This window comes from Haematobia irritans, chromosome 1, assembly GCF_050003625.1.
Source record: "Haematobia irritans isolate KBUSLIRL chromosome 1, ASM5000362v1, whole genome shotgun sequence".
Classification (NCBI taxonomy): Eukaryota; Metazoa; Arthropoda; class Insecta; order Diptera; family Muscidae; genus Haematobia; species Haematobia irritans.
In genome coordinates, this window is record NC_134397.1 from 212,415,032 (window position 1) to 212,442,393 (window position 27,362).

At 30.9% G+C, this 27,362-nt stretch overlaps 2 protein-coding genes across 2 annotated transcripts; one reads left to right on the forward strand and one right to left on the reverse strand.

Annotated features, from left to right (window-relative positions):
* Window positions 1-1,658: 1,658 nt before the first annotated feature.
* LOC142222543 (prolyl 4-hydroxylase subunit alpha-2-like) lies at window positions 1,659-5,947 on the forward strand. The gene is made up of 6 exons (XM_075292736.1): window positions 1,659-1,846; window positions 1,916-2,064; window positions 2,365-3,323; window positions 3,391-3,447; window positions 5,552-5,717; window positions 5,783-5,947. Exons 1-6 carry the CDS (start codon window positions 1,665-1,667, stop codon window positions 5,887-5,889), a joined length of 1,620 nt encoding a protein of 539 aa, XP_075148851.1. The 5' UTR covers window positions 1,659-1,664; the 3' UTR covers window positions 5,890-5,947.
* A 2,292-nt stretch (window positions 5,948-8,239) lies between these two features.
* LOC142222545 (prolyl 4-hydroxylase subunit alpha-2-like) lies at window positions 8,240-27,138 on the reverse strand. The gene is made up of 9 exons (XM_075292737.1): window positions 26,870-27,138; window positions 20,008-20,159; window positions 19,802-19,952; window positions 19,552-19,739; window positions 19,344-19,471; window positions 15,366-15,821; window positions 15,229-15,282; window positions 15,004-15,169; window positions 8,240-8,364 (listed from the first exon to the last, which is right to left on the reverse strand). Exons 1-9 carry the CDS (start codon window positions 27,103-27,105, stop codon window positions 8,306-8,308), a joined length of 1,590 nt encoding a protein of 529 aa, XP_075148852.1. The 5' UTR covers window positions 27,106-27,138; the 3' UTR covers window positions 8,240-8,305.
* Between the last annotated feature and the right edge of the window lie 224 nt (window positions 27,139-27,362).

Genomic DNA, 27,362 nt, shown 5'->3' on the forward strand with positions numbered 1-27,362 from the left:
ATATCACATCCGTCAAATGTGTTGGGGGCTATATAAAAAGGTTTGTCCCAAATACATACATTTAAATATCACTCGATCTGGACAGAATTTGATAGACTTCTACGAAATCTATAGACTCAAAATTTAAGGCGGCTAATGCACTAGGGTAGAACACAATGTTAGTAAAAACAAGTAAGGAAAGCCTAAAGTCGGGTGGGGCCGACTATATTATACCCTGCAGCACTTTGTAGATTTAAATTTTCGATACCATATCACATCCGTCAAATGTTGAATATCACTCGATCTACAAACTCTATAGACTCAAAATTTAAGTCGGCTAATGCACACAATGTCAGTAAAATAAAATATGGGAAACATTTAAATCTGAAGCAATTTTAAGGAAACTTCTTTAAAGTTTTTTTTTTATAATTATCGCTCGATATATATGTATTTGATTATAAGGAAAATTAGAGTCCTTTTTACAAGTTGTAGACTAAGCAGAGGCGATTTTAAAAGGGAAAATGTTGGTATTTTGACCATTTTTGTGGAAACAGAAAAACATATATATGGGAGCTATATCTAAATCTGAACCGATTTCAACCTAATTGGGCACGAATAGCTACAATGCTGATTCTTCTCCCTGTGCAAAATTTCAATTAAATCGGAGTAAAAAATTGGCCTCTGTGGTCATATGAGTGTAAATCGGGCGAAAGCTATATATGGGAGCTATATATAAATCTGAACTGATATCAATCAAATTTGGCACGCATAGCTACAATGCTAAATGTACTTCCTGTGCAAAATGTCAACCAAATTGGGCCAAAACTCTGGCTATTACAACCATATTAGTCCATATCGGGCGAAAGATATATATGGGAGCTATATCTAAATCTGAACTGATTTCAATCAGATTTGGCACACTTGACTATACTACTAATTGTACTCCAAGTGCAAAATTTCAACCAAATTCGGCCAAAAATCTGGCTTCTGAGGCCATATAAGTCCGTATCGGGCGAAAGATATATATGGGAGCTATATCTAAATCTAAACCGATGTCAATCAGATTTGGCACACTTGACTATACGACTAAGTGTTATGTTTGCACAAAATTTCAAGCAAATCGATATAAAACTCTGGCTGCTGGGTCCATATTAGTCCATATCGGGCGAAAGATATATATGGGAGCTATATCTAAATCTGAACCGATTTCTTCCAAAATCAATAGGGTTCTATTATGATCCAAATTAGGAATATGTGCCAAATTTGAAGGCGATTGGACTTAAATTGCGACCTAGACTTTGATCACAAAATGTGTTCACAGACAGACGGACAGACGGAAATGGTTATATCGACTCAGGGACCCACCCTGAGCATTATTGTCAAAGACATCATGTGTCTATCTCGTCTCCTTCTGGATGTTACAAACATATACACTAACTTATAATACCCTGTTCCACAGTGTGGCGCAGGGTATAAAAAAACATTGTCTGCTTTTCTTCCAAAAGTCCGTGAAATATTTTTAGTACAATTTTGAATATTTCTGAATACGGATTTAATATAATACATTGGGTCTGGTAGCTTAGCATAATTTATAGAATTAAAATTTTTCGAGTGTATTTTAAGTCTACTGTTGAAAGTGAAAAAATATTTTTGTTTTCAATTTAGTGACATTCGGAACCTCGAACATGTTTACCAATATTTTCTATAATCTTATAATTTCAATTGTTATACTTTTCGGTCATATACAATGTGAATATTATACATCGATATCTGGATTGGAGGATCTGTTAACATTGGAATCCAAGCACGTAATTACACTGAAGCAGCATTTGGTAAAATTGGAACAATTGAAGAAGGAATTGGATGAGTAATACCGAAATGAGATACATACATATCTATGGAATATTTGATATTTAATAAACATTTGTTTATTTAGTAATCTCAATGAAGTCTCGCTGGAGTATGACAAAGGACAAAATGCTACATATCAGTATCATGAAATTGCAAATTTTCAAAAGATCAGAAGATATGTGGTGGACTGGAAACCACTGGAAAAATTGGCCATTGACATAAGACAAATAAATGGTAAGTTCAGTTAAACCAAGGACTTGCTGTTGCAAAACCCATTTTACTAAGAGTACCCGTGTCTATCCCCTAATATGAGGGTTGCTTTTTATATTTCAGCATTGGAGAACAAAACCAAATATTAATCTCGAAAATCGCTCTATTGTGTTTTGAAATGTTCTCCATTATGATCTATACAGTTTAGCATGCGTTTGAACCAATTTTCGAAGCAATTTTCGTTGTTTCGAAAAATTTTCAGTTTATTTTTAACGAAGTCATTTGGTGCCAAGTCAGGACTATATTTTTCTTTTTATTTTACAGTATACCAAAAATCAAAGATATCTAATAAAAATAATGAACCCATGCCAAATGTTGAGGATTTAAGAGGTGCTGCCAAGGGTCTGTCACGTTTGCAGCATCTATATAAACTCTCGACTCAAGATCTGTCAAAGGGATATCTCAAAGGCAAAAAATATAGCAGTGACATGACAGCCTTTAATTGTTTCATTTTGGGCAAAAGTTTATATGAATCTGAGGAATATCAAACTGCAAGTGAATGGCTATTTGAGGCTTTAAATAAAGTCGAGATTATGGAAAAATCTAAAAATAATGAAAGAAAATCTTTATTCCCCACCCTAAGTAAAGTTGAGATATTGCAGTACCTAGGCTTGAGTTTACATAAAGCCGGAAAGAGTCAACTGGCATTAACAATTAATTCCAAATGGCTCCAACTAGATCCCGAAAATCCCAAAGCTTTAGAAAATCATAAAATCTTTAGAGATGATTTAAAACGTGATAGACGTAGATATAGATTGAAATCACCTAGCAAAACTTCTACCATTACAGATTGGTATGAAAAAGTTTGCAATGGTGAATTGCAACAGACATCAAAGGATAAAAGTAAGCTTTATTGCCAATATACCAATAAAAATGTGGCCTACTATCTTTTGGGGCCCCTAAAAATGGAGCTTCTTAATTTAGATCCATTTGTGGGTCTCTATTATGATGTTCTCCACGATAAAGAAATTGACGAAATTATTCAAACATCCAAAGATTCATTGGAAAGATCTGAAATTGGCGATGATGATGATCCAAAAACCGATGATATTCGTATAAGTAAAAATTCATGGTTGGATTTGAACGAGAAAACTGAACTGGTTGAAACCATCAAGAGACGTTTGCATGATATTACTGAATTGTCTCCTGACTCGGCCGAGGACATGCAAGTGGCCAATTACGGTATTGGGGGTTACTATGGTCTGCACTATGATTTTGATGAGGTGAGTTTCAGTTTTATGCCGTTTAAAATTGCCTCTTGATATATTTTTGGTATATTTTTTGGTATAGAATCCAAATGCAGATGATGTGGAAGAGGGCAATCGAATTCTAACTGCAATGTTTTACGTAAGTGTAACATATATTTAAGCGTTTTTTTTTAGAACAAAAACATCAATACAAAAAATGATGTACCTCGGGAAATAATTCCTTCCTTCGCATTGGATCAATGGAATATGATCACTCCCTATAGCAAAATGTTATTTTTTGATGAGGAAACTTGACACATAGAAGGGCTTATCATAGGACAGATGTCCACCATTTCACAGCCATTGCACTGAATATGCATCACTTCTTAATGTGTGATGCGAATTCAGTGTTTTGGATGTGAATTAAAAAATTTTGTGATATTTTGATAAATAAATAATTGAATTTTTATACCCTCCACTATAGGATGGGGGTATATTAACTTTGTCATTCCGTTTGTAACACATCGAAATATTGCTCTAAGACCCCATAAAGTATATATATTCTGGGTCGTGGTGAAATTCTGAGTCGATCTGAGCATGTCCGTCCGTCCGTCTGTTGAAATCACGCTAACTTTCGAACGAATCAAGCTATCGACTTGAAACTTGGTACAAGTAGTTGTTATTGATGTAGGTCGGATGGTATTGTAAATGGGCAATATCGGCCCATATAAACGGATCCCCAAATGTGGCTTGCCGGATCGGATGAAATTTGGTACATGATGATGTTATATGGTCTCTAACAACTATGCAAAAATTGGTCCACATCGGTCAATAATTTTATATAGCCCCATATTGACCGATCCCCAGATTTGGCAAATTTCATCCGATCTGGCTGAAATTTGGTAAGTGGTGTGACTATATGGTCTCTAACAACTGTGCAAAAATTGGTCCACATCAGTTCATTATTATGTATAGCCCCATATAAACCGATCCCCAGATTTGGTTTGCGGAACCTCTAAGAGAAGCCAATTTCATCTGATCCAGCTGAAATTTGGTACATGGTGTTATGATATGGTATCTAACAACCATGCAAAAATTTGTCCACATCGGTTCATTATTATATGTAGCCTCCATATATACCGATCCCCAGATTTGGCTTGCGGAGCCTTTAAGAGAAGCAAACTTCATCCGATCCGGCTGAAATTTGGTACATGGTGTTATGATATGGTCTCTAACTACCATGCAGGAATTGGTCCATATCGGTCCATAATTATATGTAGCCATCATATAAACCGATCCCCAGATTTAACCTCCGGAGCCTCTTGGAAGGGCAAAATTCATCTGATTCAGTTGAAATTTGGTACGTAGTGTTAATATATGGCCTCAAAGACCCATCTAAAAATTGGTCGAAATCGGTCCATAATTATATATAGCCCCCATATAAACCGATCCCCAGATTTGAATTCCGGTGCCTTTTGGAGAAGCAAAATTCATCCGATCTGATTGAAATTGAGTACGTGGTGTCAGTATATGATCTCTAACAACCATGCAGGTATTGGTCCATATCAGTCCATAATTATATATATCCCCCATATAAAACGATCCCGAGATTTGGTTTTGGAGCCGCTTGGAGGAGCAAATTTCATCCGAGTCAGTTGAAATTTGGTACATTGTGCTAGTATATGGCCATTAACCACCATGTTTAAGTATTACCACAACCCAAGTAATTTGATTGTGGATGACAGTCTTTCATAGAAGTTTCTGCGCAATCCATGGTGGAGGGTACATAAGTTTCGGCTTGGCCGAACTTACGGCCGTATATACTTGCTAGAGAATATAATTTTATTTTAATTTTACTAGAGTTTACATTTTCTTATGCATTTCACGGTTATCTTTACTTGGGACTCTCTTTACATTTGAGTCTAACCAATGAAAATTAATTATTGTCGAATAAAATGTTCAATTATTTTTTAATTGGAAGTTTTTATTTAATTAAAATTTTAATAGGAATAATTTTGCCCTGTTTTTATATATCAAAAAAAAGTATTTCAAACGTAAGAAAATTGACTTTCATATTTTGTTGTCGAGTACCAAACTTTTTTATCCACTGGGTTTTAAATAAAAATGGAAAAATTTTAAATCATTCTTTTAATTGATTTTTTAAATTTGTTTTTATTATTTATTTTTAACTTTTCAATTGGAAATATTTTTGTGGAATTTTTTTCTGCGTATTATTCAATAGCTTCTATATTTCGTTTCTTCAGCTCAACGATGTGGAAATGGGAGGTGTAACCGCATTTCCTATACTTCGCCTTGCTGTGCCACCTATTAAACGGGCATTAGTCGTTTGGTATAATCTACACAAATCCGGATATCCTGATTTTCGAACCTCACATGCAGGATGTCCAGTCCTCAAAGGTTCCAAATGGAGTAAGTATTAGACTTTTAATAATTGAATGTGATATTGTAATATATAGAACATTCTTTCATTGTAGTTGGCAATGTATGGTTTGATCAAGTGGGTCAGGAGTTACATCGTCCATGTGGATTGCATCCCGATGAGGATATTTCGAAGCCGTATATATCTTTGGGTTTAGATTAAGAAAATATATTTAATAGTAATAAGTTTAAATAAAATAAAGTGGGAAGATAATAAACAAAGGAGAACTGAGAATTTCTAAAAGTCATTCATAAAAGGGGACACACTTTTTCTTATTGAAAAAAAAAATTAAAGGTATTTATACACTGGCAAAAAGCATGTCCGGTTCCAAAGTTTTTGTATTTACTCCAATGATATTGGTATTGATTCCGAGCCAAAGAAGCGGGCAATTGAAATAATGATATATTTAAGACAAAATTCTCCCTTAAAGTTCACAAAAATTGTACTTTACTTGTCAATGAGATATCCGACATTGAAACTGTATCGGGATATTTTCCCAAGTATGCTTCCCTTATATGGAACTTATTGTCTTCAATTGTATCTTTATGTGTTTAAAAGCTTACACTCCATTGGTCACCATACTTTTACATTTGTTAGGAACCATAATCCATTCAACACTCGTGGCGCTAATGAACTGAGAATTCCGCTCTGTACAATAAAAACGACAAAGCAACGAATTGAATACGCTGGCTCGATAAATTTTAACAATTTGCCCAATGAGATAAAATCAATAACATGTTTTTCTCTTTTCAAATCAAGAGTGAAAACATTTCCTTGTAACTCTATTGATGTAGTCCTCGTTTAACATACTCGTAGAACTTGTAATGAAGATCAAGTGGTTCAAAAAATATCGATGTAAAAAGGGCAAATTTTCAAAAAAAAAAAAAAAAAATCATGTTTTACAGTGACCCTTTTCCGCCGGAAAAGTACAAAACAATAACCTAATTTTGATAAAAAATCAACCCCAAATCAATAATGCTTTTCTTTACTTCAAGGAAAAGTTGACTTACTTCAAACACATGCGACTTTAACAAACTGATGCGAATTTGTAAAGCAAAGATTATAAACTTTCTGTTAGTTGGAATATATTTATTTTTAAGAAATTTGTCCTTACTGTTGTTTAAATTTTGTGGCCTAATTTTAGAATTCGTAATATTTTCTATTAAGACAATATTTTTTCTGTGTATTTGTGATAAGTTTCAAGTATTTTAGATAGGGTGATTTCAACAGACGGATGGACAGACACTGAGAATACTATTATCCTAATATGAAAGGTTATATGTTACAACCTAAATAAAATAAATATGCAATTTACACAAACATTAAGGACAAATTTCTTTAAACTAAAGAAATTGAAATTAAGTTCATAATCTTTGCTTTAGGAATTGTTTTTTATTATTTTTTTTTAATATAGCTTTCTAATAAGTTTTGTTTATAAACAAGCAGCATTTTTGGCTCGGAATCAATACCAAAGCCTTGACCTTCTTTGAATTCAAATAAACTTTTTTTAGTGTAGCCATCCCTATTATGTGTTTCATGTTGAGCTTGCAACTGTATACCTTATAAAGGGTGATTCTTTTGAGGTTAGGATTTTCATGCATTAGTATTTGACAGATCACGTGGGATTTCAGACATGGTGTCAAAGAGAAAGATGCTCAGTATGCTTTGACATTTCATCATGAATAGACTTACTAACGAGCAACGCTTGCAAATCATTGAATTTTATTACCAAAATCAGTGGCAGAAAATCCGCTTTTTTATCGACAAATTTTGTTCAGCGATGAGGCTCATTTCTGGTTGAATGGCTACGTAAATAAGCAAAATTGCCGCATTTGGAGTGAAGAGCAACCAGAAGCCGTTCAAGAACTGCCCATGCATCCCGAAAAATGCACTGTTTGGTGTGGTTTGTACGCTGGTGGAATCATTGGACCGTATTTTTTCAAAGATGCTGTTGGACGCAACGTTACGGTGAATGGCGATCGCTATCGTTCGATGCTAACAAACTTTTTGTTGCCAAAAATGGAAGAACTGAACTTGGTTGACATGTGGTTTCAACAAGATGGCGCTACATGCCACACAGCTCGCGATTCTATGGCCATTTTGAGGGAAAACTTCGGAGAACAATTCATCTCAAGAAATGGACCGGTAAGTTGGCCACCAAGATCATGCGATTTGACGCCTTTAGACTATTTTTTGTGGGGCTACGTCAAGTCTAAAGTCTACAGAAATAAGCCAGCAACTATTCCAGCTTTGGAAGACAACATTTCCGAAGAAATTCGGGCTATTCCGGCCGAAATGCTCGAAAAAGTTGCCCAAAATTGGACTTTCCGAATGGACCACCTAAGACGCAGCCGCGGTCAACATTTAAATGAAATTATCTTCAAAAAGTAAATGTCATGGACCAATCTAACGTTTCAAATAAAGAACCGATGAGATTTTGCAAATTTTATGCGTTTTTTTAAAAAAAAAAGTTATCAAGCTCTTAACAAATCACCCTTTAGAACACTTTCAATTAAACTTGCTTTATTTTTTTTTATTTACAAAAAAGGAACTTTGTTTTATCACATCAACAAACTCATCATATATAGCACGGCCTTGTAAACACTTGAGCTTTCGCACGAATCCATTTGTTGCAAACTGAAATAGAAAAAAATTTAAGTAAATAGGCATCAATCGAATATTCATCTAGGTTTTTTTATTAATTGATCATTTTATTACTTATTGCTATTATATTGGGTTCAAAAATAAATAAAGTGGATTGATATGCAATAGACAATACTAAAACTATGTTAATGAAATAACCCATTCCATAGCTTTCCAAATTTTATATAAAACACATGGCAACCCTGATCCTCCTCTTCAAAAATAACATTTTATTTTTATAGACAATGTTGCCAACATTTTATTTCTATAGAAAATTTTGTCAAAATTTTATTTCTATAGAAAATTTTGTCAAAATTTTATTTCTACAGAAAATTATGTCAAAATTTTATTTCTACAGAAAATTGTGTCAAAATTTTATTTTTATAGAAAATTTTGTCAGAATTTTATTCCTATAGAAAATTTTTTTAAAATTTTATTTCTATATAAAATTTTGTCAAAATTTTATTTCTTTAGACAATTTTGTCAACATTTTATTTCTATAGAAAATTTTGTCAAAATTTTATTTCTATAGGAAATTTTATCAAAATTTTATTTCTATAGAAAATTTTGTCAAAATTTTATTTCTATAGAAAAGTTTGTCAAAATTTTATTTCTATAGAAAAGTTTGTCAATATTTTCTTTTTATAGAAAATTTTGACAAAATTTTCTTTCTATAGTAAATTTTGTCAAAATTTTATTTCTATAGAAAATTTTGTCTAAATTTTATTTCTATAGAAAATTTTGTCTAAATTTTATTTCTATAAGAAATTTTATCAAAATTTTATTTCTATAGAAAATTTGGTCAAAATTTTATTTCTATAGAAAATTTTGTCTAAATTTTATTTCTATAGAAAATTTTGTCAAAATTTTACTTCTTTAGACAATTTTGTCAACATTTTATTTCTATAGAAACTTTTGTCAAAATTTTATTTCTATAGAAAATTTTCTCACAATTTTATTTTTATAGAAAATTTTGTCAAAATTTTATTTCTATAGAAAATTTGGTCAAATTTTTATTTGTATAGAAAATTTGGTCAAAATTTTATTTCTATAGAAAATTTGGTCAACATTTTATTTCTATAGAAAATGTGATCAAAATTTTATTTCTATAGAAAATTTTGTCAAAATTTTATTTCTATAGAAAAGTTTGTCAAAATTTTATTTCTATAGAAAAGTTTGTCAATATTTTCTTTTTATAGAAAATTTTGTCAAAATTTTCTTTCTATAGTAAATTTTGTCAAAATTTTATTTCTATAGAAAATTTTGTCTAAATTTTATTTCTATAGAAAATTTTGTCTAAATTTTATTTCTATAAGAAATTTTATCAAAATTTTATTTCTATAGAAAATTTGGTCAAAATTTTATTTCTATAGAAAATTTTGTCTAAATTTTATTTCTATAGAAAATTTTGTCAAAATTTTACTTCTTTAGACAACTTTGTCAACATTTTATTTCTATAGAAACTTTTGTCAAAATTTTATTTCTATAGAAAATTTTCTCACAATTTTATTTTTATAGAAAATTTTGTCAAAATTTTATTTCTATAGAAAATTTGGTCAAAATTTTATTTCTATAGAAAATTTGGTCAAAATTTTATTTCTATACAAAATTTTGTCAAAATTTTATTTCTAATTATATTTGCTTAGTTCGGCTTGAAGTCATGTGAATAAAAACAGATGTTGTTGTTTTTTGAGTTGTATTTTTATATTTAAAATTTTCCAATATTTCGAGACATCTCCGATGCTCGTCTTCAGGGAAATTACTTTAAACAAATAGAAAAAACATTTAACACATTAACAAAAAATATATCATTACATGAAAAACACAGATAATTACATTTAAATTTAAAGAACAGTGAACTTCTTTACAAGGGAGTATATTTACAACTAAAAGCTAATCTGTCTTTCTATATTTTTGTACAATATTTCTATAAATATGTGCACAATGGTCCGTATCAGTCTTAAAATTCATTCGTCTTTCTGCAGGTACATTTATAATATGTAGCATCTCCACAGTAAATCTCCTTTTATAATTGGTTTCTTGCGTCAAAATATCTACGTCCTTAAAGTTTGGTTTGTGTCCTGTTAAAGTGCAATGTGCTGCAAGTGCCGTCTTTTGCTCCAAGGGCTTATCAGTGGCTTTCTGATCAGATTTATGCCCTGAGAGTCTAGTTTTTAATTTGGTTTTCATTGTACCAATATATACTTTTTGGCAAGTATCAGAGTCATTTCCATTGCATTTGATCTTATATACTACGTTTGACTTGTTTTCTTTCTTAATTTTGGATTTTGTCTTGCTGAAGAATTGATTTACTGTATTATGAGTCCTTTGTGCAATTTGAAATTTGTCCTTATTTAGCATGTTTGATGATTTGAATCTTTCCGAGAATTGGGGGACATATGTCAAGGGTTTATAAATTTTGGGTTCAACTTCGTCATGTTTGATATGTTGTCGTTCTTTTACATGTTGTATTGGTTCGTCAATCGTCTTATTCGGGAAATCATTTAATCGCAATATGGTCCTTATCTTATCTTCGTTGTCCTTCTGAAATATTTTGTCGCTGATATCGTGTACTCTTCTTATAAAATTTGTAGCCGTATTCATTATAACTCGTCTAGGATATTTGGAGTTGAAATATATCAATCGTCCTGTGGCTGTTGGCTTTTGATACCAGTTAATTTTTATTCCATTTCTGTGCCTTAGAATTATGGTATCTAAGTATGGTAACTTGTTGTCCTCTTCTGTTTCCATCGTAAATTGAATTTGTCTATCAAAGGCGTTTAAAGCTGATAAAGTGGCCTGAACGTCATTTTTATTCAAAATACAGAACAGATCATCTACATATTTTGTCATTATTTTTGGTTTAATAGTCAATTTTTCCAATACTGAGTCCAAGAGTACTTCCATTACAATATCGGCGATAATAGGTGAAGCTGGTGATCCCATTGGCATTCCTTTACGTTGTTCTTACACCTTGTCATCATATACAAAATATCTTGAGTCCTTTATACAAAAAGTTAACATTTCTATAAAAATATCCATCGGTATCTTCGTATAGTCCTTTATTTCGTCCCATTTTTCTTTTATAATCTTAATCGCCAAATTTACTGGAATGCTTGGAAAAAGAGATACTACGTCAAACGAAATCATTGTTTCATTGTCCTCAATCTTAATATTACTGGTTTTATTCTTAAATTCAATTGCGTCCTTTACATTAAATTTGGAATCTTTCGTCAAATTTTTCAAAATATTTACAATATATTTTGATAGTTCATAAGAAGGGGAATTTTTTGAAGAACATATCGGTCTTACAGGGACTCCTTCCTTATGTATCTTCGGAAGTCCATAAATTCGAGGGGCGTTAGCAGTTTTACATATCAATTTTAATTTTTCGTTGGTGTCAATGATGTTCATTCTGAATAATTTTTCCACCAGTTTGTTATTTTTGGTTTGTAGTGTTGATGTCGGATCTCTTTTTAAGCATCTATATGTACAAATATCTCTTAAAATAAAATATTTAATTCTATAGAAAATTTTATTTCTATAGAATATTTTGTCAAAATTTTATTTCTATAGAATATTTTGTCAAAATTTTATTTCTATAGAAAATTTGGTCAACATTTTATTTCTAGAGAAAAGTTTGCCAAAATTTTATTTCTATAGAATATTTTGTTAAAATTATATTTCTAAAGAAAATTTTGTCAAAATTTTATTTCTTTGCTAAATTTTGTCAAATTTTTTTTCTATAGAAAATTTTGTCAAAATTTTATTTCTATAGAAAAGTTTGTCAAAATTTTATTTATATAGAATATTTTGTTAAAATTATATTTCTAAAGAAAATTTTGTCAAAATTTTATTTCTTTGCTAAATTTTGTCAAAATTTTATTTCTATAGACAAGTATGTCAAAATTTTATTTCTATAGAAAATTATGTCAACATTTTATTTCTAAAGAAAATTTTGTCACAATTTGATTTCTATAGAAAATTTTGTTAAAATTTTATTTCTATACTAAATTTTGTCATAATTTTATTTCTATAGAAAATTTGGTCAAAATTTTAATTGTAAAGAAATGTTTGTCAAAATTTTATTTCTATAGACAAGTTTGTCAAAATTTTATTTCTATAGAAAATTTAGGCAAAATTTTAATTGTAAAGAAATTTTTGTCACAATTTTATTTCTATAGAAAATTTGGCCAAAATTTTATTTCTCTAGAAAATTTTGTCAAAATTTTATTTCTATAGAAAATTTTGTCAAAATTTTTTCCTTTACTACATTTTGTCAAAATTTTATTTCTATACTAAATTTTGTCAAAATTTTATTTCTATAGAAAATTTGGTCAAAATTTTAATTGTAAAGAAATGTTTGTCAAAATTTTATTTCTATAGAAAATTTTGTCAAAATTTTATTTTTATAGAAAATTTTGTCAAATTTTTATTTCTAAAATACAAAATTTTGTCAAAATATTCTTTCTATAAAATATTTGGTCAAACTTTTATTTCTATAGAAAATTTTGTCAAAATTTTATTTCTATAGAAAATTTTGTCAACATTTTATTTGTATAGAAAATTTGGTCAAAGTTTTATTTCTGTAGAAAATTTATTCAAAATTTTATTTCTATAGAAAATTTTGGCAAATTTTTTTCTTTACTAAATTTTGTCAAAATTTTATTTCTATACTAAATTTTGTCAACATTTTATTTCTATAGAAATTTTTGTTAACATTTTATTTCTATAGAAAGTTTTGTCAAAATTTTATTTCTAAAGAAAATTTTGTCAACATTTTCTTTCTATAGAATATTTTGTCAAAATTTTATTTCTAAAATACAAAATTTTATTTTTAAATATACTAAATTTCGTCAACATTTTATTTCTATAGAAAATTTTGTCAAAATTTTATTTTTGAAGAAAATTTTGTCAAAATTTTATTTCTATAGAAAATTTTGGCAATTTTTTTTTTTTACTAAATTTTGTCAAAATTTTATTTCTATACTAAATTTTGTCAACATTTTGTTTCTATAGAAATTTTTGTCAACATTTTATTTCTGTAGAAAATTTTGTCAAAAATTTATTTCTAAAGAAAATTTTGTCAAAATTTTATTTCTATAGAAAATTTTGTCAATTTTTTTTCTATAGAAAATTTTGTCAATTTTTTTTCTATAGAAAATTTTGTCAAAATTTTATTTCTGTAGAAAATTTTGTCAAAATTTTATTTCTATAGAAAATTTTGTCAATTTTTTTTTCTTTACAAAATTTTGTCAAAATTTTATTTCTATACTAAATTTTATTTCTATAGAAAATTTTGTCAAAATTTTATTTCTATAAAAAGATTTGTCAAAATTTTATTTCTATTGAAAATTTATTCAAAATTTTATTTCTTTACTAAATATTGTCAAAATTTTATTTCTATAAAAAATTTTGTCAAAATTCTATTTCTATAGAAAATTTTGTCAAAATTTTACTTCTATAGAAAATTTTGTCAAAATTTTATTTCTGTAAAAAATTTTGTCAAAATTTTATTTCTGTAGAAAATTTTGTCAAAATTTTATTTCTTTACTAAAGTTTGTCAAAATTTTACTTCTATAGAAAATTTTGTCAAAATTTTATTTCTCTAGAAAATTTTGTCAAAATTTTATTTTTATACTAAACGTTGTCAAAACTGTATTCCTTTACTAAATTTCGTCAATTTTGTTTTTTGTATAGAAAATTTTGTCAAAATTTTATTTCTATAGATAATTTTGTTAAAATTTTATTTCTATAGAAAATTTTGTCAACATTTTATTTCTATAGAAAATTTTGTCAAAATTTTATTTCTGTGGAAAGTTTTGTCAAAATTTTATTTCTCTAGAAAATGTTGTCAAAATTTTATTTCTATAGCAAATTTTGTCAAAATTCTATTTCTATAGAAAATTTTGTCAAAATTCTATTTCTATAGAAAAATTTGTCAAAATTTTATTTCTATTGAAAAATTTGTCAAAATTTTAGAAAATTTTGTCAAAATTTAATTTCAATCGAAAATGTTGTCAAAATTTTATTTCTATAGAAAATTTTTGTAAGTACCTCCTTGTTTGAGAGAAATGTATTGCAAAATATACCAAACCATCAACAATTCTACCAATCTACGAAACAGTAAAAAATCTACCATTTTTGGTAAAATTCTGTAGCAACCATGATTCACATTCTGCCTTATAATAAAAGATTTCAAATTTCAAAAAAGTGGATTTTGAGATGTCGACCCATATTTTCAAATTAAAATTATCCGAAATGTGCTGACATATTCGACGGCTGCTTCGACTAACTGATTGTTAGATTGGTTGTACAACTAATCCCATTACCATTTGGATAGCTTCTATTTCAATTTTTATGAATAATAGTCCGCCGGCGAATAGGCAAATTTATATCGGCGTAGCCGTCAAGTCGCAGCCGGAGGCAAACATTTAGTATCAGTCGCTGACGACAAAAGTATGTCGGCTTCATTCTCTGGTAGAGTCTGGCAGAGTTGACATGTATAATAAGTTGTACGATTAATCATGTAATATGAACAATCAAATCAGATGAAGTATGTTCTCCACCATTCGATGAGGGTATAAAGCAAGAATGTTATCTGAAAAAATTCCCATAGCTATATCTACTAACCCCATTTGGATCCAACTATCACCGGGCAAGCGGCATGCAAAGTTTTCCAATCTCCTTTAAGTTCATTATTCAAATTATACCATACTACAGCTGAACCTTTCTGAGGAAACAGAGCTGTCTGTATATTGGGGAAAACTGTGGCCCCACCTTGCTCCACATCAGTCATCTAAAAGTGAAAATTGGAAATTAATGGCTTCGAAATATCGCCAAGTAATTAAATCTTACATAAAATAATACAGTTGAGATTCGATCACCTTGAAGACGTACGACTTCAGCAGTCTGAAATTAAAAAAAAAAATATTTAGCAGATAATATTATAATAGAGTTTTTTGAAGCATTTCTTAAAAACAAAACTCACTCACATCTGAAACATTAAAGAAATCATAATGCGTATCGTAATGACCACCTAGGCCATAGTTCATAACCTGTATCATCTCAGAACCTTGTATATCGAAACCCGTCATATCTTTTATACGTTGATTTATCCGCAGTGTTGTGTTTGAGGTATTATCCTGAAACCATGAAAATTTCGATGTCCTTCGTTCTACAACTTGAGACCTGGCTTCACTTTGACTATAAACAGTGGCTCGTTTCAAATTGGGTTTTGCCATAGTTTGCAGTTCTTTAATTTCATTGTCGGACATAACATCATGATAGATTACCATATATGGATCCAAATGGATAATTTCCATTTTTAAGGGAGCCAAACGTAAAAACGCCGAAGTTGTCGTGTTGTAAACACAGTGCATCCTTGAAGGTTTGTTGGCAAACGCACCGCGACATCCCAGCTCATAGGTAGTAGGAATGGTTTTTGAATACTGAATGGGAAATTAAATAAATAAAATTAAATGCATAGTAGAAGCAGGTTAACAATGGCTTGGCACACCAAACAATTTTGATTCACAATCACATGGTAAAATTGATATGAAGCTATTTTAAATTAAACAAGTATATATGGCCGTAAGTTCGGCCAGGCCGAATCCTTTGTACCCTCCACCATGGATTGCGCAGAAACTTCTACTAAAGACGGTCATCCACAATTGAATTACTTGTTTTGCGGCCGATGGCAAGTCATCTTAAAACTTCTTAACATCATCTTCTAAATTGTAAGTTAGTCCATGCGGGATATATTAGACAAAAATAAGGACTATAAAATACGTATATATTCAGTTCTTGACCGGTGTATATAGGAAAGAAATAACTACGAACCGATATAAACTTTTTTGCGGTAATAATGGAACCAGAATTGAAATATGGTGGTCGTTTCATATGGCGGCTACATACAATTATGAACACGAGTCTACCAAAAATGGCAGATTTTTTTTTGTTTTGTAAGATTTTGCAAAATATTCCTCTCCAACTATGAGGTGCTTCATAAATTTTCTACAGAAATAACATTTTGACAAAATTTTCTACAGAAATAAAATTCTGACAAAATGATCTATAGAAATAAAATTTTGACAAAATTTACTATAGCAATAAATTTTTGACAAAATTTTCAATAGAAATTATATTTTGACAAAATTTCGTAAAGGAATAAAATGTTGACAAAATTTTCTACAGAAATAACATTTTGACAAAATTTTCTATTGAAATATAAAATTTTGACAAAGTTTTCTATGGCAATAAAATTTTTGTAGATAGTTTTTATTTTGGCTCGTGCAGCAATTGTGATTTTTCTGTGATTGGGGAATATCTGGGGGGCCTATATATATATATAACTATAGATCGATACGGGCCAATTTTGACATGGTTGTTATCGGCCATATACTAACACCACGTACCAAATTTCATTTAGATCGGATGAATTTTGCTCCTCCAAGAGGCTCCGGAGGTCAAACCGATATGGACCAATGCACGGTTATTAGATACCACATACTAACGCCATGTACCAAATTTTAGCCAGATCAGATGAAACAGGCTTCTCTTCGAGGCTCCGCAAGCCAAATCTGGAGGTCCGTTTATATGGGGGCTATACGTAAAAGTGGACCGATATGGCCCGTTTGCAATACCATCCGACCAACATCAAAAACAACTACTTGTGCCAAGTTTAAAGTCGATAGATTGTGTCGTTCGGAAGTTAGCATGATTTCAACAGAGGGACGGACATGGTTAGATCGACTGAGAATTTCACCACGCCCCCGGAGTATATATACTTTATGGGGTTTTAGAGAAATTTTTCTATGTGTTACAAACGGAATGACAAAGTTAATATAACCCTCATCCTATGGTGGAGGGTATAAAAATATTTTAATTTGTATTATAACTGCTATAAGAATCTAGATAATTTTTATACCCACTACTTAGAATGGTGATGGGGGGTATAATAAATTTGTCATTCCGTGGGTAACACATCGAAATATCGATTTCCGTCTATATAAAGTATATATATTCTTGATCAGGGAGGAATTCTAAGACGATATAAGCATGTCCGTCTGTCTGTCTGTTGTAATCACGCTACAGCCTTCAATAATGGCGCCTGCAATTTGACACAGATTCGTTTTTTTTGTTTGCAGGCAGGCCAAGTTTGAAAATGGGCTATATCGTTCCAAGTTTTGATATAGTCCCCATATAAACCGATTTCCCGATTTGGGGTCTTGGGCTTATAAAAACCGTAGTTTTTATCCAATATGCCTAAAACCTAGAGGTACTTGAGGACCATAAAAAGGTATGCCGAAAATGGTGCCCATCGGTCCATGTTTTGGTATAGCCCCCATATAGACCGATCTCCCGATTTTGCTTCTTGGGCGTCTAGAAACTGTATTTGAAATTGAAAATCTAGAGGTATTTTAGGACCATAAAGAGGTGTGTCGAAAATGGTCCGTATCGGTCCATGGTTTGGTATAGGCCCCATATAGACCGATCTCCCGATTTTGCTTCTTAGACGTCTAGAAACTGTATTTTCTCTCCGATTTGCCTGAAATTGAAAATCTGGAGGTATTTTATGACCATAAAGAGGTGTGTCGAAAGTGGTCCGTATCGGTCAATGTTTTGGTATAGTCGCCATATAAACCGATCTCCCGATTTTTATTCTTGGGCTTATATAAAGTGTATTTATTACCCGATTTGCCTGAAATTGGAAATTTAGAGGTATTTTGGGTGCCGATCCCCAGATTTTGCTGGCGGAGCATCAAAGAGAAGCAAAGTTCATCCGATCTGCCTGAAATTTAGTACATAATGTTGGTATATGGTCTCTAACAACCATGCAAAAATTAGTCCACATCGGTCCATAATTATATATAGCCCCCATATTAAACGTTCTCCAGATTTGACCTCCGGAGCCTCTTGGAGGAGCAAAATTCATCCGATCCGGTTCAAATTTGTATACCATACCAAAATTGGTCCATATGGGTCTATAGTTATATATATCCGATCTCCAATCCAACAAAAATTGGTCCATATCGGTCATAATCATGATTGCCACTCGAGCCAAAAATAATTTACCAAAATTTTATTTCTACAGAAAATTTTGTCAAAATTTTATTTCTATAGAAAATTTTGTTAAAATTTTATTCGGTTCATAATCAAATTTTCATCATTGTCGAAATTTTATTTCTATAGAAAATTGTGTTAAAATTTTATTCGGTTCACAATTATGGTTGCCACTCGAGCCAAAAATAATCTACCAAAATTTTATTTCTATAAAAAATTTTGTTAAAATTTTATTACTATAGAAAATTTTTGTTAAAATTTTATTTCTATAGAAAATCTTGTCAAAATTTTATTTCCATAGAAAATTTAGTCAAAATTTTATTTCTATAGAAAATTTTGTTAAAATTTTATTTCTATAGAAAAGTGTGTTAAAATTTTATTTCTGTAGAAAATTTTGTCAAAATTTTCTTTCTATAGAAAATTTTGTGAAAATTATATTTCTATAGAAAATTTTGTTAAAATTTTATTTCTATAGAAAATTTTGTCAAAATTTTATGTCTATAGAAAATTTTGCCAAATTAAATTATATACGTATTTGACCGATCTTTTTTGATTTAATATAACCACGTATGGACTTACATACAATTTAGAAGACGGTGTTAGGAGGTTTTAAGATACCTTGCCATCGGCAAGCGTTACCGCAACTTAAGTAATTCGATTGTGGATGGCAATGTTTAGAAGAAGTTTCTACGCAATCCATAGTGGAGGGTACATAAGCTTCGGCCTTGCCGAACTTACGGCCATATATACTTGTTTTTTGTTTTATTTGTACCTATCATCCCCCATTCTTCCTATGTGGTGGTTTAGGATGCTGTGTCAATACTTATGTGCGTTACTGTATGTATTTATTTCTCTCGATTTTTTTTTTGTCATTGAGGTCTAAGATTTCGATTTCCAAATATATTTACCTCTGTTGGGGGTCCCTTATATGACTCAGCCAATTGTTCAATTTCTTCTTTTCTATTCTTCAATACAACATCATCTGGACGTAAATTGCAAGCAGTATTTATGGTGGCTAGTGCATCCTTAGGCCGATCTATAGAAGAAGAAGAAAATTTAAAAAAAATTAAAATGAATAAAAAAACAACCCCGCATCAATTATCCATAGCAACTTACTTTGTTTTAGCAAATTTTCTGCATACAGAGCATGAATTGTTTCCGAACCAAAATCCAATATTTTCGCATAATTTGTAGATTCATAAGATTGTATGGCATTATACATCCAATAGGCTGCATGATAATAACCTTCTATATCGTACAAATATTTACCAATATAATATTGATCAATGGGTTTAAGTTTGGTCCTGGAAGATATCAAAATTGTATATCACAAAACGTTTCCTAAATTATCGTTCGAAATACCTACTCATATTGTTTGCCAAATAAAATTCCCTTGGACATATCTTCAGCTTGCATGTCATAGGTCATCTGAAGACGTACAATGGCTTGTGAAGCTTCGGCAATGTCTTTTGCTGTTGGCATTTCAGGGCGATAGCTTTGCAAAATCTCAATATAAGCTGTGAATGGAATATGTGAAAATATGCGAAATTCTATTTGAAGTTTAAGGCATACCTTCACCGGTGGGCTTTCCGAGATACTTTTCAATATTGTACCAATCATAATGCATACGGCGAATTAACGAATATCCATTTAATGGATTATAAAGATATTTTTCGGGATTTTGTACACCCTTCTGATTTTCCTCCCGTAGGTCAATTATCAATCTAAAGAAAGAAACAAATTTTTTAAATTAGTTTGCGGTTTCGTCGCTGATTAATTTTTATTGAACATTTGTTTCTCATTAAGTTCCCAACAGACTTATCTGTTATGGTTTGAAAGTTAAACCCTTGCTCTTCATGAATATGGGGGGAAGTCAGTCAAAAACAAGTAAGGAAAGTCTAAAGTCGGGCGGGGTCGACTATAATATACCCTGTACCACTTTGTAGACCTACATTTTCGATACCATCACAAATCCTTCGGACGGGGCCGACTATATTATACCCTTCACTACTATATATACCAAAATTTTTGATACCATCTCAACTCTTTCAAATTTGTTGGGAGAAGGTTTACATTCCCATATACAAATATTTAAATCAGAGCCGATTTGGAGAAACATTTTCAAACTTCTACAAAATCTCTAGACTTTTAATTTTAATCAGCTAACGCCCTGAAACGAAACAAGATTAATTAAAAAACAAGTATATACAGCACTAAGTTCGGCCGGGCCGAATCTTAAATACCCACCACCATAAACCAAATATTAGGGTTTCCTTTGAAATTTCAGGAGGGCTTAAGGACTTGAGGATATTCTCGAAGATAAATTTAAAGATTTCACCTATGAGGACTATATCAGATTCTGGATTTATAAGAACCATTTTTGTTTGAGTTTTAAAGGAATCATTAACATCTCTTGTAAGTGTGCAAGAAAATTATAAAATAAAGTCTTGATTTGAAATCTTAAATCTGTAGAAGTAAAATTTTACATTGAGTTTCAAGCAATTTTCATGATCAGTGCGCCTTCTACACCCTCAAGAAGTGAAGTCGGTCTATATGGAGGCATTACCAAATGGATCGATAAAAACTTAATCCGATACACGTTTTTGTGAGCCTAAAATACCAGAATATTTACAATTTCAGGCAAATCAGATAAAAACTACGGTTTCTAGAAACCCAAGGAGTTAAATCGGGAGATCGTTCTTATGGGGGCTATACTAAAATATGGACCGATACTCACCGTTTTCGGCACACCTCTTTATGACCCGAAAATACCTATAGATTTCCAATTTCAGGCAAATAGGATAAAAACTTCGGATTCTAGAAGCTCAAGAAGTAAAATCTTGAAATCGGTCTATATGGGGGCTATACCAAAATATGGACCGATACTCACCATTTTCGGCACACCACTTTATGGTCCTAAAATACCTCTAGATTTCCAATTTCAGACAAATTGGATAAAAACTACGGTTTCTATAAGCCCAAGACCCCAAATCGGGAGGTCGTTTTATATGGGGACCATACCAAAACATGGACCGATACTCACAATTTTTGGCACACGTATTTATGGTCCTACAATACCTCTAGATTTCCAATTTCAGGTAAATTGAATAAAAACTGCGGTTTCTATAATCCCAAGAAGTAAAATTGGGAGATCGGTCTATATGGGGGCTATACCAAAATATGGATCGATACTCACAATTTTTGGCACACGTATTTGCGGTCCTGCAATACCTCTAGATTTCCAATTTCAGGTAAATTGAATAAAAACTGCGGTTTCTACAAGCCCAAGAAGTAAAATCGGGAGATCGGTCTATATGGGGGCTATACCAAAACATGGACCGATAATCACCATTTTTGGCACACCTCTTTATGGTCAAAAAATACCTCTAGGTTTCAAATTTCAGGCAAATTGGATAAAATCTACGATTTCTATAAGCCCAAGACCCCAAATCGGGAGGTCGGTTTATATGGGGACTATATCAAAACCTGGACCGATATAGCCCATCTTCGAACTTGACCTGCCTGCAGACAAAAGACGAGTTTGTGCAAAATTTCAGTACGATTGCTTCATTATTGAAGACTGTAGCGTGATTACAACAGACAGACAGACAGACAGACAGACAGACAGACGGACAGACGGACATCGTTATATCGTCTTAGAATTTCTCCCTGATCAAGAATATATATACGTTATATAGTCGGAAATCGATATTTCGATGTGTTACAAACGGAATGACAAACTTATTATACCCCCGTCACCATTCTATGGTGGTGGGTATAACAAGTAAGGAAAGTCTAAAGTCGTGCGAGGCCGTCTATATTATACCCTGCACCACTTTGTAGATCTAAATTTTCGATACCATATCACATCCGTCAAATCTGTTGGGGGTTATATATAAAGGTTTGTCCCAAATACATACAGTTTGTCAAGAAAGTGTTTTGACAATGGGATAAAAATTATGTTTTGTTCCAAAATTAAATATAATGAAATTTTAAAAAAAATATTTTATTATGTATTTTGCAAAGTATACATACGTACACAGAATTAAAAATTTAATAAAATATTTAATATTTCAATTATTTCTAGAATTTGAAATATTTGGCAATGTCAAAAGACTTTCTTGACATACTGTACATTTAAATATCACTCGATCTGGACAGAATTTAATAGACTTCTACAAAATCTATAGACTCAAAATTTAAGTCGGCTAATGCACTAGTGTGGAACACAATGTTTGTAAAAAAATATGGGAAACATTTAAATCTGAAGCAATTTTAAGGAAACTTCGCAAAATTTTATTTATGATTTATCGCTCGATATGTATGTATTAGAAATTTAGGAAAATTAGAGTCATTTTTACAACTTTTCGACTAAGCAGTGGAGATTTTACAAGGAAAATGTTGGTATTTTGACCATTTTTGTCGAAATCAGAAAACCATATATATGGGAGCTATATCTAAATCTGAACCGATTTCAATCAAATTTGGCACACATGACTATATTACTAATTGTACTCCTAGTGCAAAATTTCAACCAAATTGGGTAAAAACTCTGGCTTCTGGGGCCATATAAGTCCATATATATATCTAAATTTGAACCGATTTCTTCCAAGATCAATAGGGTTCTATTCTGAGCCAACACACTTGTGTCAACTTTGAAGACTAAAACTGCGACCTAGACTTTGATTACAAAAATGTGTTCACGGACAGACGGACATGGCTATATCGACTCAGGAGCCCACCCTGAGCATTTTTGCCAAAGACACCACGTGTCTATCTCGTCTCCTTCTGGGTGTTAAATTTTGCTCTTCCAAGGGGCTCCGGAAGTCAAATCTGGGGATCGGTTTATATGGGGGCTATATATAATTATGGTCCGATGTGAACCAATTTTTGCATGTTTGTTAAAGACTATCTACTAGCACCATGTACCAAATTTCAGCCGGATCGGATAAAAATTGCTTTTTTTTTAGAGGCTCCCCAAGCCAAGTCTGGGGATCGGTTTATATTGGGGTTATATATAATTGTGGACCGATTTGGATCAATTTTTTATGGTTGTGAGAAACCATATGCAAACACCATGTACCAAATTTCAACCGGATCGGATGAAGTTTGCTCCTCCAAGAGGCTCCGCAAGCCAAATCTGAGCGTCAATTTATATGGGGGCTATACGTAAAAGTTGTCCGATATGGCCCATTCTCAATACCACCCGGCCTAGATCAATAACAAATACTTGTGCCAAGTTTCAAGTCGATAGCTTTTTTCGTTCGGAAGTTAGCGTGATTTCAACAGACGGACGGACGGACATGATTAGATCGACTCAGAATTTCCCCACGACCCAGAATATATATACTTTATGGGGTCTTAGAGCAATATTTCGATGTGTTACAAACGGAATGACAAAGTCAATTGTGGGTTTGTGACAATATTTTGCCACATCGAGCGACATTTACACAGGCGGGACCTTATCTAAATCTTATGTGGAAAGTATGCAATAAAAAGTTTACTTGGATCCAAAGATTTTGACCTTCTCTTAAGGATTTTGGTATTGATTCCGAGCCAAATATGCGGCCTCTTTAAAATAAAGACATTTTTGGCGACCTATCTGGTCTTAAATCTAAGATCAATAAAATGAAAATTAGGATTCAGATCTCATTTATCGAATTTTCATTTTCTTTTCGCGGTATATTAATAAAGCTATTCACGTACAAACAAATGCCAGTCTAAAAATCCAAATTATAGCGGATACCTCAAAGTAAAAATGTTTTTTTTAATTCCAAAAACACTTTAAACCAAAGATGCTAAATCCTCAAAATAAGTCTTAGCCTATATTTGATGTTTTTATCTTAAATTTAACCCTTTCACTACCGAAATAAACCCAATGTTAAAAACTTTAATTTTTCTTCTGGGTTTACTTGTACTAACATCATGTAGAACAAAAATTGTAATTTTGAGGACCTACCTCAATTACTTCAAGGGCTATATGAGATTGTTCTGAAAACTTCATTCTTGAATTGTTATTAAATGGCCTGACGAAAATAAGCGCTGTTTGGTCTATAATATCTTTTGAAGTGTGAGAAAAAATATAAAAGAGGGCCCGAAAAATATCAACTATAATTTTCGTAAGAATGTCGGTGATATATAGTTATCACCGATCTGGCAGCTATATCTAAATCTGAACTATCGGATATAAACTGCGACCTGTACTTTGCACAGACAGACTGACATAGCTAAATCGATTCAGAATTCAATTCTAAGACGATCGGTATACTAAACGATGGGTCTCTGACTTTTTCTTCTTGCCGTTACATACAAACTTATTTTACCCTGTACCAGCGTTGCCATTTTGGTCCGATCGGACCAAAATTTGTCCAAAAAATTATTAAATTTTAAATTTGGTTCGATGGGCGGACCAAATGGAATTTGGTTGATTTTTGGTCCATTTTCGCCAAATCGCTAATTTTTCAAAATTTTTAAACTTTTGACAAAATTTTCTGTAGAAATAAAATATTGACAAAAATTTCTATAGAAATAAAATTTTAACAAAATTTTCTATAGAAATAAAATTTTAAACAATTTTTCTATTTTAATTTCAAATTTTTCTATATTGAAATAAAATTTTGCCAAAGTTGTTTACAGAAATAAACTTTAAAAATATTTTGTATAGATACAAAATTATGCAAACACTTTGTAAAAATGTTATATAGTAAAAAATTTTTGCGATAACTTTATATAGACATAAAAGTTTGACAAAAAATTATATAGAAATAAAATTTTGGTTAAATTTTCTAAAGAAATGAAATTTTGACAACATTTTCAATAGAAATAAAATTTTGACAAAATTTTCTATAGAAATAAACTAATAATAAACTGGGACAAAGTTTTCTATAGAAATAAAATTTTGACAAAATTTTCTTTAGAAATAATATTTTCTATAGAAATAAAATGTTGACAAAATTTTCTATAGAAATAAAATTTTGACAAAATTTTTTATAGAAAGGAAATGTTGGGCAAAATTGTCTATAGAAATAATATTTGGAGAAAACTTTCAATAGAAATAAAATCGGACAACATTTTCTATAGAAATAAATAGAAATACAAATTTTTAATAGAAATAAAATTTGACAAACTTTTCTATTTCAATTTTCTATATTTCTACCATTTATAATCAATTTCAATGAAATTTAGCACACTCGACGATACTAATAATTATACTCCTTGTGAAACAAATCAGGATAATAGTTTATTTTCTGCACTGAAAAAAATATTTACGTGATATTACATATTACGCAACCTAAATTTTGGGATGCGAAATTTTTGAAATATTAAAAATATTTACAAAACATTAAAATAATGAAATTTTAATTAAAATAAAGTTTATAATCTTTGCTTCAAAAATATGTTTCATTAAATTTAGGACACAAATTTTATAAATTTGCGTCCCTCCGCTAAAGTCCCATGTCTTTGAACTAAGGCTAATTTTCTTATAGTAAAGAAACACATTTTTGATTTAAAGAAATTGTCCTTAAATTAACTGAAATATTGAAACTTTAGATTTAAGATAAAAACGCTTCGAATATAGGCTAATACTTATTTTAAGGATTTAACGTCGTTGGTTTAAAGTTTTCTTGGAATTAAGAAAGTATTTTTTACTTTGAAGTATCCATTATAATTTGGATTTTTAAACTCACATTTGCTTGTACGTGAGTACCTTTATTAATAAAATTTCTTTATTTTAAAGAAGCTGTATCTTTGGCTCGGAATCAATACCAAACTCCTTAAGGGAAGGTCAAAATCTTTGGATCCAAGTAAACTTTTTTTGAGTGTGGGGTTTTTTTCTGGCGCTAGATATACAAATGTGTCAAATTTTAAGTCAATTGGACTAAAATTGCAACCTAGACTTTGATTACAAAAATGTATTGACTCAAGGGCCGGACCTGAGCAGTATTACCCGTACTACAGAGGGATACCATTGGTTCAAATCATTACCACGTTCTTACTGTCTTTGAGAAGTGTATGCAAATTTTCCTCTGCTTTAGTTTGCACTGAATTTATTTTTAAGTTCATTAAAATTTATACCCACGTTTAGTTCATAAAATTTTTCAAATAAAAAAATTGTTGGATTATGGAAAATTAAAAAAAAAATAATAATAAAAATAAACTATAAAAAAATATAATTTTTTGCTATAAATATTAGTTACGGTGGCATTATCCGCTCCATTTATTCCGTAAGTATTTTTGTAAGAATTTCATTTCTATTAAACTTCTATTAAAATATATCACTTTTTTTAAGCGTGTGTATGCATTTACCAAAACTTAAATATTTTCAAGACTTGTCGGATTAAATATAATTCAAACATTATGATTATTATCACACCTATAAATCTTATTTCCAATAAATTTTCCATTTGTGTTTGTTGTTATCTTTTTTTCTCACTTTTTTAATGAATCAACTTTTGCCTGTAATTCATCGGCATATTTATCAATCGTATCGATCATTAGTTTTTCTGTAATCAAAAGTTGTTCCATACCCGCGACCGATGTGGAAAAACTTTTCTCTTGTACTTCTTGACATTGCACGACAACGATAGCCAAAATGGCTATGAGAATCGTTAGAGGCACTAAATTTACACTGAAATGCCGCAGGGGACTCATATTCGAAATGCGGTTCATTTGCGGTTCCGCTAACAATGCAGTTACTTTAACGTTTACTCGACTATTTTCAAATGCAAAAACACCACGTTTTTGTTTTTTGGTTACAGTTGGTATCGGTGGTCGAAGTTATGGGGCGGACTTCGTTATCGATATCTGTGACTAGTAATGGAGCACTATGTCATTTCGAAATGAGTTTTTTTTCTGTTTTTTTTTTTTTTCATTTGAAAGGCAATATCGTAATTGTGGAAACACCAAGCAATAGCTCAAATAATTAT